This window comes from Ornithodoros turicata, chromosome 5 (genome assembly GCF_037126465.1).
Source record: "Ornithodoros turicata isolate Travis chromosome 5, ASM3712646v1, whole genome shotgun sequence".
NCBI classification, from domain to species: Eukaryota; Metazoa; Arthropoda; class Arachnida; order Ixodida; family Argasidae; genus Ornithodoros; species Ornithodoros turicata.
In genome coordinates, this window is record NC_088205.1 from 52,737,975 (window position 1) to 52,751,502 (window position 13,528).

The 13,528-nt window shown below is 45.9% G+C and overlaps 1 protein-coding gene across 2 annotated transcripts in view; it reads right to left on the reverse strand.

Moving 5' to 3' along the window:
* Positions 1 to 13,528, reverse strand: part of LOC135396041 (uncharacterized) — a 534,032-nt gene that overhangs the window by 144,865 nt on the left and 375,639 nt on the right. For both annotated transcript variants that reach the window (XM_064627099.1, XM_064627098.1), the window contains one exon: positions 5,230 to 5,262. In XM_064627099.1, coding sequence (XP_064483169.1) covers positions 5,230 to 5,262 — 33 coding nt within the window. The remainder of the gene's footprint in view (positions 1 to 5,229; positions 5,263 to 13,528) is intronic.

Sequence of the window (13,528 nt, forward strand, 5' to 3'; positions counted from 1 at the left end):
TACAGCTGCATGAGTGTGATCAACGGTAGTGCATTCTCAAGAAATAATTTTTTTTTCTTATAGCATATATGTGCATGCCTAGTAACTGAAACAATGATCACAGTTCCCCAACAAGTTTTAATTCCTGAGGGTGTATACTGTAGAGGTGGGTTAGATGTACAACAGTTAATACAAGGTATTATATAGTATGAATACCTTTAGAAATCTCATGTGACATATATGCTTTTACTTTTTGGAGGTGCTGCGGTGATCGAGGTTTGTGGGCACTGTTCAGGTTTTGCACCCATTTCTTATGTCGAGGCAGCTGTGAAGGAGAAAACATTGGTTAGGATGCAACTAGTTAAAAATAAATATGTTGTTTAGTAAAAACATTGCATAAATGTTTGAAAATGGTTTACAATCTCAATATCTTTTAAAATTTTCAAGGTTTAAACGCTGTTCTAAAAAGAATTATAGCTTCATCACCATGACACAATGCTGGGTGAAGGGGCCTAAGGTGTATATAAAACTCTCTGAAGTGATGTGTTCTATGATGCGAACATGTAAAGAGAATGTGCAAAATTGAGAGAGGCTCACCACAGTGCGTGCAGATGAGGTGGTTCCTCCCCGTAAAGTAGGAACCCGTGAATGAGGAACATGATACTTATCTGTAAGCTGGATCGCATCAGACGATGACACAGATGATGCTCGATGACACAGACGATCCTCTGAGTAGCCCTCGTGAGGAAACCTGTATTGAGAGACCAGTTTTGCCTTAAACACTGCTACAAATAACACGACAAGCTACAAATTATTATTATCGCAACAAGCTGACAACGTAGCTCAGACACAAAGGCGGTATCCAAGTCACACCACACCACCGTTACGTAGGATTCTTTGTCACAAATCAAACCAAGGCACAAAACAATACCTATACATGGAAAAGATTGACTCTCTTGGTCTCATTACGTCGTAATACTGAACTTGTGCGCGAAAGTGATTCAAAGAAATGACTGTGCACTTGCTTCCGTAGAGAACACCGTGTACCGTGCCAGCAATGCATGCAGAAAAGCGCTCGAGTGCTCGCACATATTGATGACACCAATATCAGTGTAGTGTAGCATGTTCTCTCCAGCATATCATGCACTCAAACTGTATTTGCCGCCGGGTAAAATGCAAGTGTGTTCGATTGAACCTCGGAAGAGCGATCAAACAACTTGCACCCAGTGCTGGTTTTGGGCAAAAAACACTTCATAATTGTCAAATAAATGTACAGAATGGACGCTTATTTATTCCTTGATAAAGAATGACTCACCTGTAGAAATTTCGGCCCTGTATCCTTGCCGGTACGGTTGGTACGACCGTAATTGCAAGATGTTGCCATGATCGCTGCGGCGACTGTTTTGGGTACAGTAAGATGGCGGCCGGTTGCCGCACGCTCGCGCTCCCTATCCGCGATCCAGCCTTTTACAATCGAGATCAGTGTTCGCCGGTGCTCCTACTCACATGGCGCGACCACGCTGATACGTCCGAACCTGTCGACCACCACAGCTGCACTGGCCGGTGCGCAGCGTCGCGCGCTCTGCACGCGCCCTCTCCTTCTTTCCTTCCCTCTCAATTCATCGCGCGTGCACGTCGCGCTATGGCTACAGACAGACCACGCTGCGATTTTTGCGTACCGAGGACCCTAATGCTAACGCATTAATAATGAGCCCCTTTACAATAAGGATCGAAGGGATTGCTTTTGATTTGTTTATAGAGTTTGCCCTAATGGACCGTCATAGGGGAAAAGAAGGCGATACAGAAGTGATAATAACAACGCTGCATCGCGTCTGATTATACTGAACATGCAAGTCGCAATAATAACACCACGTAGATATGTTGCGTTAGTGAAAACATCTACGTCTTCTGTCACAATTACCGACTGGGATAGAGAGTTCCATAGATTAATGGTATCCGGGAAAATGAGTATTTAACGCGTCCAAATGCGCTGTATGTGGGCAATGTGTTTATAGTGGTTAGCCCTATGGCTAAAAACGTCTCGTTGTGTGATGTATTGTAGAGCATTAATTATTTTAGGCCACATGTATAGGCCACATGTACGTACCGGTAACTACATCAAACGAAAAATCAACATCACACATTCATGCAGAGTGGCACCTCTTGCAATAGTGCGTAAGTACCTCCACAGGAGAAAAGATGTATTAAAGGACATGTTGTCCAAGAATATAACTCGCTAACGCCGGTACACCGGTGACCTACCAGCGGAGGGCTGGATTGCCTCGAGATATCCAAATTTGAATGGGTACAGTACATACAACCGAATACAGATATGTATTTAGGTCATGTCACTGCACAGCAGTACATGGCACACTGTACGCTGGAAGTATAGGTCGCAGTGCATAGTTAAAAGTGATGTTGACCTTCAAATCTGGTAAACCATGTAATTTTGAAAATTGCGTAATACCATAACCGTTCATCAGACGAAACACATATACAGCATCTAACATGTGTACAGGTTCTTTTTTTTATTCGTTACAGAACTTTTATAAAAAAAGAACTAGCAGAGCAAAATACTAGATGCCGTTTCAGAAGGTGAGATATCCGGCCAGGCAGACGTACTGTGGGACCGCGTATACAACTGCTCGATGACTAATTTTCTAAACTTCATTAACTTATTAATTAGTTTTTTTCTACGAAAATCGAGACAGTAGAATTGGACCCTGTCATTACTCAAATCCATCGCCCTTATTAAACACCCTGAACAGGGAACGTAGTTCGAGATATAAAGTGCTAAATTTCACGGTGCAAATGAGCCGAAACAAGAACAACACACTACTCGAGCGCAGAAAGAGCGACAGGCAATTGACATGAGAGGGCCACGTGCTTTGGAGCGATTGAGCTTACTGGGGGTGCGTTCCAAAACAAACCCTTGAGTCGAGTAGACAGGGAATGTATTTTGAGCTGTCTACAGGAATCACCATGCCCCGTCAGACATAGTTGAAATCTGTCTCGTCGGTCCAGTGGGCAATTGGCTTTTCCAGCACTTTTTGTGGTTACTTACTGTATAGTTACATTCAGGGATTGCTTGCCTGGTAGTATTTCTTCCAAGACACGGCAGAATTATTCTTAAGCCCCTCTATTGGAGAATGAAAGGGAAAAGCAGCCGACTAATGGAAGTTTTCACGTACCCTTAGCTACCTCAAATGCATGAAGTGGATATATCCCGTTGCATTTGGTAGTGTGGCGGCCCGTGGCCGACGATGACGACGTGCCTCTGCTGCCACGCGCTACGGCGCTGGCACGGCAGTTCTTCCGGCACCTTCCTAGTGTGAGGCCACGTCCATGCCCGCTGTGACATTCCATCATCGCCGGTCAGGACTCATGTAGATGAACACCACCTCCTCTACATTTGGTGACCCGAACTATGAACATCAAGTTCGATGTAACTGGGACGTTGCGACCTGGGTCCGTTCCTGTTTGTCCTGCCAGCGCGCTAAAGTCCACCGCCACACATCCATTCCACCTGCCAGTTTCCTCGTTCCAGACGCCAGATTCGACCACGTACACATGGATATCGTGGGCCCCTTGCCGCAAGCCCGTGGCCACCGCTACCTGTTGACCTGTATTGACAGGTTCACGCGGTGGCCTGAAGCCGTTCCCATACCTGAGATAACAGCAGAGACTGTCGCCGCCGCTTTCGTCGCCGATTGGGTGTCCCGTTTCGCCGTGCCATTCACCGTAACAACCGACCGCGGCAGAAAATTTGAGTCTCATCTCTTCCGTGAGCTCTGCTGTCTCCTCGGGACCCGACACTGCCGTACCACCGCCTACCATGCGGCAGCGAATGGCCTGGTCGAGCGCTTTCACCGGCAACTCAAGACCGCCCTCTGCGCCACTGGCAGACCGCTTTCCTGGCCTGATCGTCTCCAGCTGGTTCTTTTGGGCCTGCGTTCGGCCATTCACCATCCTAAATTTTTCGGCAAACCAGCAGCGAACAACCCTCTAGCAGGCAAGGCGCACCGGGACCACTGTTCCACCGGGGACCCGCAGGGAGACCACAGTAAGCTGACTTTCCGGCCTCCACCTGCTTCATGATGGTCCTCCCCGGCACTTCTCTGGCGGCAACCGGCATTCACGGTGTCGTACCGGTCGCGGTACTGTCGCCCATTCATCAACGGACTCACCCAGCAACAATCAGCACTCAACAACTCAATCACTCAGCAACTATGAACGTTCGGCAGAAATCTCTCAGCAAGCACTCAGCGCAGTCAACAAGGGCTTAACGCACTCAGCAGACAATCAGCAACCACTCAACAACCCAACCACTCAAGCAGTCGGCATTCACATCTCATCACTGGAACCCGCCCGGATCGCAGCACTCTTGTTCCCGCCATCCCGCTGCTGCTGCATCAACAGCCACAAGCACAAGCCGTATGCCCAGCCGTCCACCATCTACGAGCCGTCATCATTCTCCTCTTCGTGGTATCGACGCGAACCTCAACCGCATGCACCGCTCCGCGTCTGAGGGGGGAGTGATGTGGCGGCCCGTGGACGACGATGACGACGTGCCTCTGCTGCAACGCGCTACGGCGCTGGCACGGCAGTTCTACCGGCAAACCCAGATAAGGTGAAGGTCACTTCGTTTCTGCGCTGGAAAAGCGCGTTGTTCTAGTTTCGGCTCATTTGCATGACGAAATTTGACATTTTATATCTCAAAGTTTGCTTCACAGACCGTTTAATAGGGATGGTGGATTTGAATAATGACTGGCTTCAGCTCTGCTACGTCGCATTTCCCAGAAAACATCGAATTAATAAGTTTATTAATGAATTTTACCTAATTAATTAGTCGTCCAGTAGTTGCATACGCTGCCATACAGGATGTTCGCCTGGCCGTATAACCCACCTGCTAAAACGGCATCTATTTCGCTCTGTTACATTTTTCTACAAATTCTGCAACGAATAAGAAAAAACATTAACACCCTGTATATGTGCGAAATATTACTTTTTTTTATTCTTGATAGTACCGTTGCAAAGCTAACAGCAAGCAATATGGATGATAGATGGGAGAAATATTTTCCTGCGGATATCGCACACGTCTTCGTTATAGTCCTCGTTCCAGTTACACAGAGATATGGCAGCAACATTTGGAGCCATTCTTGTCACGATTAGCGATCCATGTGCACAGCGTTGACCAACTGACCTGAATTAGTTTTCTAAAGTATAGTTCTGAAACGTTTATATGCATACCTTTATTTTCTTTTGAGCATATTCGGTGACTGCCTGAAAATAAAAGTATCATGTTTATACATGGAAACAAAGGTGTATCAGCGTTTACCATAAATTCGACTGCCGCTGTGCCATGGAATAAGTGCACTGCATCGTTTTTTTTTTTTTCGGCTTGTCTGTACAGGTACGTTGTGAAACATGTGACGTCACGAGAAGACTGGATCTAGGTTATATTTTGCTATGGTGACCAAGGAACGGGAAAATGCGTCGGCTGATAGGTTGATGAAGCTGATAGAGCCCACCAGCACGCTTTGCGTGGCGTCGGTGCGTAATCAGTGACGTAGGGGTGCAGGTCCTCTATAAGTGTGGATGGTAAAACCATCCAGGTGGAAGTTCATTCTGGTGTTACACACTCCATGGTGAACGAGATCAACATTTCGAAAGCACTGGCCTACTCTGCCGGAACTCTGCCGTTAGAACGTAATCTTGAAAACGTGGTCGAGGAGTGCTTCCCGTTCTGAGAATACTAGCTGTCGTCGAAGTCAGACATGCCGAGGTGGTAACGCAGCTAGAATTACTCATTGCAAAAGGGAATGGACCAGGTCTGACTGGGCGTGACTGGTTTAAGCATTAGACATCTCCGTAGACTTCGTAAACGTTTTGAAAGAAAAAAGAATGTAAAAGTCGATACATTACCCAGTGTTTCAAGAGAATTTGGGAGGTACACCGGTGCGAACATGACACTTAATATGCCGTCCGATGCTAGGCCTACTCACCTGAAGTCGAGGGCGACTCCCTTCGCAATGCGTGATAAAGTGAACGATGCATTGCGTACGATCATAACGGAAAGCATCTTGGAGCCGATTTCAGTTTCTAACTGGACAACACCGGTTGTTCCAAAAGGATGGAAACATGCGAATCTGCGGCGACTATAAAGCGACGGTGAACAGTGTCCTTTGCCCATATCGTTACCCTATTCCGAAAGCAGATGAAATTTTCGGAGCGATTGCGGGAGGAAAGGTGTGCTCTGTGATTTGTACCAAGCATATTTAACGCCCGAGGTGGATGATGAGTCCGTGAATGTGCCCACCCTGAACAGACACAGAGTTCTGTGCTGTGTGAAGACGCAGCCTTACGGCATCTCTGCGGCTCCAGAAATATTTCAACGATTCATAGAAAATCTCGTAGCAGGGAAACCGGAAGTCGCTTCGCTGTTGGATGACATAATCACCAGCGGCCTTACTATGCAAGAGCATGATCAAGGAATGTCTGAGGTTGCCATCCAACATTAGAGAATTGCAATCATTTATTAATTAATTATTAATTGCAAACTTTTATGATCAGTTCTTAACGAATAACGCTACCAAACTGGAATGCCTTTACCGCCCCATCGATAAGAAAGTGAAATGGAAGTGGACTAAACAGTGCGATGCAGCGTTTCGCAGAGTGAAAGAACTGTTGGGATATGACCGGCTGCTAGCTCATTACGACGTAATTGTTAAACGCTGCTTTGGTCGGATTGTTAAACTCCGCAAATACTACGCCTGCAATGATTTCACCACGGATGCTGAGAGGGAGTTTGCAACCCCGGGCACTGAATTACAAGATGTCTGCAAACCAGGCAAAGAGATGCAATGCGCTAAGGATCTCAGGCGCCTATACCGGTCGAAGATGACGTCCAGTATAACTCGGCGGCCGAAAACATTCAGGTCCTTGTGGTGGAGGCCATGTCAAGCCCATCTCTGACTGTCGAGAAAATTGTTGAAGAAACGAGCGTTGACAAGGCACTCAGAAGAGTGGCTGGGCGTTGCATGGAGGACCAGACGACACACAAGGGCCATCGGACCTCTACATGGAACGAAGTGAACTCTCTGACCTCGGGGTACGTCCGTTGCGAGGAGACCACGTTGTAGAGGAAGGTGGGTTAAGATGAGACAAAAAATTCCAATTGATTATGGAATTTTTTATTTTTAGTGTTTTCAAAAAAACTAGCCACAGGGACATTCCGAGAGGTCTACAGCTTCTGATCTGTAAATAAGAACGGATGTAGCCGGTTCCCAAATAAACACAGAACAAAAAAATTCAAAAATGCAGATTGTCTCATCTTGCCCTCGGTGCAATCCTCGGTGCAAGACGAGACATCGGGTGGGGCAAGTAGAGACACGCCGTTGTAATTAACTATACAAATTAGTGTTTGCAATCCAAGCACCTTCGCAGCCTCCTTGAGCACACTGCCCACATGATGTGCATTAAAACCCCACAGAACCCTGTGCTATTTCCCTCCACCGTCTTTTGCAAGCAAGGCACCGCCAGTCTGATGTGTCGCTGGTCCCTCGCTTTTGAGGGCGCTTTTGCTTTGCTGGAAATATCCCAGGAAACAGAAAAAAAATGCTGGGAAATACAACGGCAATATGCAACAAAAAATATCTGAGTAACAAGCATAAACTTACCTAATAGTCGTCTTATCTGTATCTAAATTACATTAAATTTAAATTGCGCTAAACTTCAATTACATTAAATTGTCGTGTCTTGCTCCGTGCATATCATTATCTTTTTTCTCATACCATTTTTTCTCTTGGACAGCGGGTAACCAAGAATGCCCGTATCTTGCAGATATCAAGATCAATGAACAAAGAAATAGGATGTTGATTTATATTGACAGAATAATCCTGCGAGACGCTACTGTGAATGAAACATATCACAAGACAGGTGACAAGACTCTCACATCGTGACACAAGACAGGTGACAAGAAAAAGGACCACAGAAAATCGCGCCTTTCTTGTGGGCCTTTACATTCCAGGCAGAATTAACGGATTTTTTTCTCTTCAAAGCAGACACAAATCCGGATAATACTCAAGTACAATAAAGCGGACATGCAGAGCCATGTATGAGTAAGGTTTCAAGCGCATGGAGCAACGCATTTTTGCGATAGGCGGCGTGGAACCCAAAATGTCTCGTGTTGCCCCAAGTCTCTTCTTGCCCCACCTTACCCTAATTCCAGAAAGCTGTAGGCAACAGGTTATAAACACGTTACATGCGGCTCATCAGGGAGTCGTTCGTACCCAAGCCTTTGCAAGGAACTACATCTGGTGGGCAGGGTTAGACCGCCATATTGAACGGGCGGTGGGAGAGTCCGGGATATGTCAAAGAGTAAGAAACGTGTCGCCGCGATGCATCAACCCGTTGCCGGATAACCCTTGGGAAAGGTTACATGCGGACATCGCAGGACCTTTTCATGGAAAAACCTTTCACACGTAGTTGCTTCATTTTCGAAATGGCCGGAAATAGTTCGTGCGCCGTCTGACCGTTTCCTCAACATGTCGTTACTTAAGGACAATGTTCGCGACACAAGGAGTACCACGTACGTTGGTGACTGACAATACGCCAACACTCATGTAAGCCAAATTTGAATAGTTCTTCATGAATAACCGAACACAACATATATTGTCTCAGGCACATCACCCGGCAAGCAACGCGCAAGCGGAGAGGGTAGTGGAAACAGTTAAACAACAGCTTCCGAAACGGGAAGCCGGGGTCTTATCTCCGCGACTAGCACGTATGCTGCTTACACTGCGGACCACGCCAAGTTCGACTAGTGGCTGGTCACCGGCAGACCTCTTAATGCGTTGCAAGCTACGTACACTCCTGGATTTCGTGTACTGGAGTCATCATTAACGTGATCCGGTAGTACCAGCTCGTTCTTTCGAAAGTCATCTTCACATCTGGCAGCCACCGGGGCAGATACCTGCATGGCAGCCATGCCGTGTCATCTGCAGGATCGGAAGCTGGATCTACCTTGTCCAACACAGGAAGGGTCACGAAAGCCGCTGCTGAAGGGTCACGTGTACCAGCTGAGGAGGGTTCCGGCACCTGTAGCACACCACGCCGCCCTGTGGACGACGACTACTGGGAGCGTTATGGGGTTTCAGAATGTTGAATGTTTTGTTAGAATGGCGATAACGTTGTTGTGTAAACTTGTGGGCTGTAATGTTATTATCTTATATTGTTATCAGATGGGCCACACGTGGCGATCTGATGTTACCTGTCATGTGATGTCGTATCCTCTCCTACACAACCATTAAAAGAAACAAGACCTTGTGCGGGGGGCCTTTGGTTGAAGGGAGGAGGTCGACAGTCTCGACCACGCAGAATGTACGGTACGAAATAAAGTCTTCGTACGTAACAGTTTGTGTGTTAGGGAAAATGCACATTTTCATCGTCAACTTTCGTCTAAACGATGTTTTCTTTCAGAAACGAAAAAAAAAAAAAAGTTGTTCTGGAACTGTTGAACCTGCATTTAAGTGATTCAAGAGTCCAGACAGTGCCTCCCAGAGCCAGCGCAGTAGGAGGTAGAGAACAAAGATAAATTGGTCTGTGTTTTACTACTGCGCTGATCAAACGATGGTTACCTCCTATCAACCAGCCATTCACCGGGTTCCAATTACATTTCATCCTTCTGAATGGTATTAATCATGCCAGGGAAAACAAAGGCTGAATGAAATATTTAAAAGCAATATGCTGCCAACTACAAAACCAGCCATTTATTTTGAATGTACCAAGCGCACGTTTATTTAACAAACTCCACATCTGGTAGCTCCAGCGCAGTGTATTCAATTGTGAAACATTGTATTGCCACAACGGGATCGCCGGAGAGGTAAGCTCCGGCAGAGCCGTATATTAAAAGGGAGTCTGGCCATTAATGGGTCATGCCTATACCTGAAGCTCCACCCACTTTTTCAGCTTTGCGACCAATAGAGTTCTGAAATATGGGGCGCTATCAATCAACCTATCCTCACTATTTGTCCCCGTATCCAACATGGGCAGCGCCATTTTGGGTGGCAAGTGGATTGGATGGAATTGAAATGGATACCTCACGCAATCTGCAAAACTAGTGGATTTTTGGTGCAAATTTGATGTGCGCCACCTAGGGAGAGTAAGTCACATCGGGAACTGTCGTCTGCTTCCGTCGTTGTACTACTGCCGGCAGAACCACCTGCTGGGACAGATTCTGTCGTCGGTATGTTTTTAAACAAATATACATGAATAGTTTGAATATAAAAGGCAAGAGTGTTTATATCCATGAAGTCCAGCAATTAAATATAAGATTGTACAGCACAGCGCCGTTTTTGTTATGGTTTCGTTGTGATCGCCGTGTTCACTAGGCCTAACACGTCGACAAAACATATTATTTTCAGTTAGATATCAGTGGATGAGCATAACATGAAGCTGATTTCCGAGAAACCGATATTAGGATGTACATTTGCAGCGTAAAATCAGGTTAATCCGTGAAAATTCTTTGTCACGAAATCCCCGCTCCACTGTGTTTGTTTGCGTCGCCATTTTGGGTGGCAGTATGGTGTCATGGCGACCCCCTTGGTAAAAAGCAAGCCAATCACAGGAGCTAAACTGTGATTGACAGGTCGAGCCTCTTTTTGTGAATCCTCCGAATGGCCAGACTCCCTTTTAATATACGGCTCTGGCTCCGAGGGAACGCGAGCGCCACAGCGCGGCCGCAAAAGATTCGTGGAATTAGAGCCGCCATTTGCTAGCCGAGTTCGCTCGTCTTATTTCTCCTCCGTGGTGTGTTAGTATTCTACGCGACAACGGAAGTGTGGGACAATGGCCATTTGGTTCCTTTGGAATATTTCTAATTCCCCATGAGGGCCGCTTCGACGACCATTTAATATGCTTCAGTAAATGCTATTTGCAGGATTCGTACATTTCCTTCACTACAAGTCACATTCTGTGACATTTTTTTCGTCATATGGTCTTTCAATGCGCGACTTAAATTAGTATGAGACGAGTGTGCAATAAGTTGTTTTGGTGCTTGGCCTTGATGATTTGTCGTGCCGAAAGTTGTCCCGGTATGAGTTGTCTTGCTATGGGTTCTCCCCACATGATATGTCTTGGAATGAGTTCTCCTGGTATGAAATGAGTGTGGCATGAGTGTCTGGTATGAATTGTCTTGGTATGAGTTGTGTGTGTTTCAGTGCACCTTAGTAAGTGTTTGTGGGATTCGTACATTTTCTTCAGTACGAGGCACATCCTGTGATGTTTTTCCATATAGGATCATTCCCGGCGCAACTTAAATTGGTATGAGACGAGTGTGCAATGAGTTGACGACGTGAAGACCCGAGACAGGGAGGAAAGAACAAACAACGATTTCTCAGACACAGCACAAAATTTTAATGGCACCCAAGGCTTACGAGGGTGGTTCCATAAGTTTCCGGCCCGAGGTAGAAAATGCGCGCGAATTTGAAAATGTGATTGAGGACGCGTGGCGCCATCTGTTGGAGGGCCGGAGCACCACCCTCAACCCTCTCCAGGGATGGGCAGTAATACCCATATTTTGTATTATAATACTAATACATAATACTTCCTAGAAATCGTTATTATAATACTAATACGTAATACTTTGATTCTGAGGTATTATAATACATAATACTAATACTTCTGTGTATTACACGAGTAATACTAGTAATACATTGATACGTAACTTGGGGAGAAAGAAAGGAATAGAAAATCAGAAATCTATATAATTTGCGCATTACTTATCGAGCCAGTCATTCTCCAATGACGTGTTATTTCAGATGCTTACATGTTTAGCATGTTCTCAAAGGGTAGTCCTCTATAGGGCATGCCTTTTCCGAATATGATGAGATAGCGCTGGTCAATTCGATCACAGTGAACAGCTTGCTCTCAGTGTGGAAGAGTCTTCATTTCGTCCACCCTGGACGATAAAATGTGGGCCGTTCAAAAGTGTGTAACTGACCATAGTGCAAACCCGTACAGGGGTGCCTGGACTGGACGCACTCTTTCATACCACAAAGGGCTTGCAATGCGATGACTCATCTTTACGGACGCTGAAATGGAAGGAATGCGAGGAAGCTCCCAGTAACCTCTGACACTGAGGTCACTCCCTTTGGGATAGTTTGAAGCAAAGGAATAATAGGGACCTTGTTGGTGTCCAGATGTTTGTGGGACACGAAAAATTACTCATAAAGTGCACTGGTGACACCTAGGAGGTCTTACATATGGCCTCTGGGAAGGTATTACACCTTCAAAAGTATTATAATACATGTAATACTTCGATTTTGTGTATTATAATACAGATACAAATACATTTCAAAAATGAGTATTATAATACATAATACAAATACTCAAAAGTATTACAGTAATAGTATTATAATACAAAGTATTACTATTACTGCCCACCCCTGACCCTCTCCATGCTTTTGTCGGTTCGAGAGCGGCATTTCAAACAGCCAGGGTGCACTCTTCAGTTAAAATGGAAAAGATCGAGTACTGCACTGTGATAAAATTATTGACAAAAGAGGGACTTTCGCCTAGAGTCCATTGAAGATGATCCACGCGATAGTCGTCCAGTGGAAGTGGTGACACAAGAAAAATTTGTCTCTTGTCGAGGAGGAGGTGCTGAGCGACAGGCGTCTGAAGGTGAAGGAAATCTCAGAAAGGCTGGGGCTTTCCAAAACAACCGTTTTTCGCATCATCGGCGAGGGCCTTCACATGAAAAAGAGTCAGTGCGAGATGGCTGCCACGACTTCTTTCGTCAGTTCAAAAGCAACAGCGCGCCGTCTGTGCCAAAGAGTTTTTGGAGCTCTGTCAAGAGAACGAAGAAGAAATATTGAAGTCAATTGTCACAGGGGATGAGACTATGGTGCTCTACTATGATCCCATTTCGAAAAAAGAGTCGATAGAAGTGCGCAAGCCAGGAGAAGCACGCCCAAGAAAAGCCAAGGTCACACAATCCACAAAGAAGATCATGGCAACAATATTTTGGGATTGACACGGGATCCTCCTCATCGACTTAAAAGAGAGGAACGCCTCAGTGAATGCGACTTATTATGCTTCATTCCTGCACCGACTGCGAGACGCCATCAAGGAAAAGAGACGCGGCAGGTTGAGTCGGGATGTCCGGTTGCTCCAGGACAATGCCCCTGTCCACACGGCTTCTGTTGCCAAGGCTGCACTGAAGGAGTGCGGCTTCGAAGAAATCCACAACCCACTCTACAGTTCAGACTTGACACCGAGTGACTACTTCCTGTTCTCAAACTTGAAGAGGGATCTCCGAGGACGGAGATTTCAAAACGATAGTGAGGTGCAAGAGGCAGTTTTCCAGCATTTTGCGGACAAAACTTTCGACTATTTTTTCAAGGGTATAAGAATGCTGGTTGAAAGGTGTCAAAAGTGCATCGAAGTTAAGGGTGATTATGTCGAAAAGTGATAGACTTGTTTCGTCTCTATGACTATTCAAAGTTGGTCGAGCCGGAAACTTATGGAACCACCCTCATAAATACAC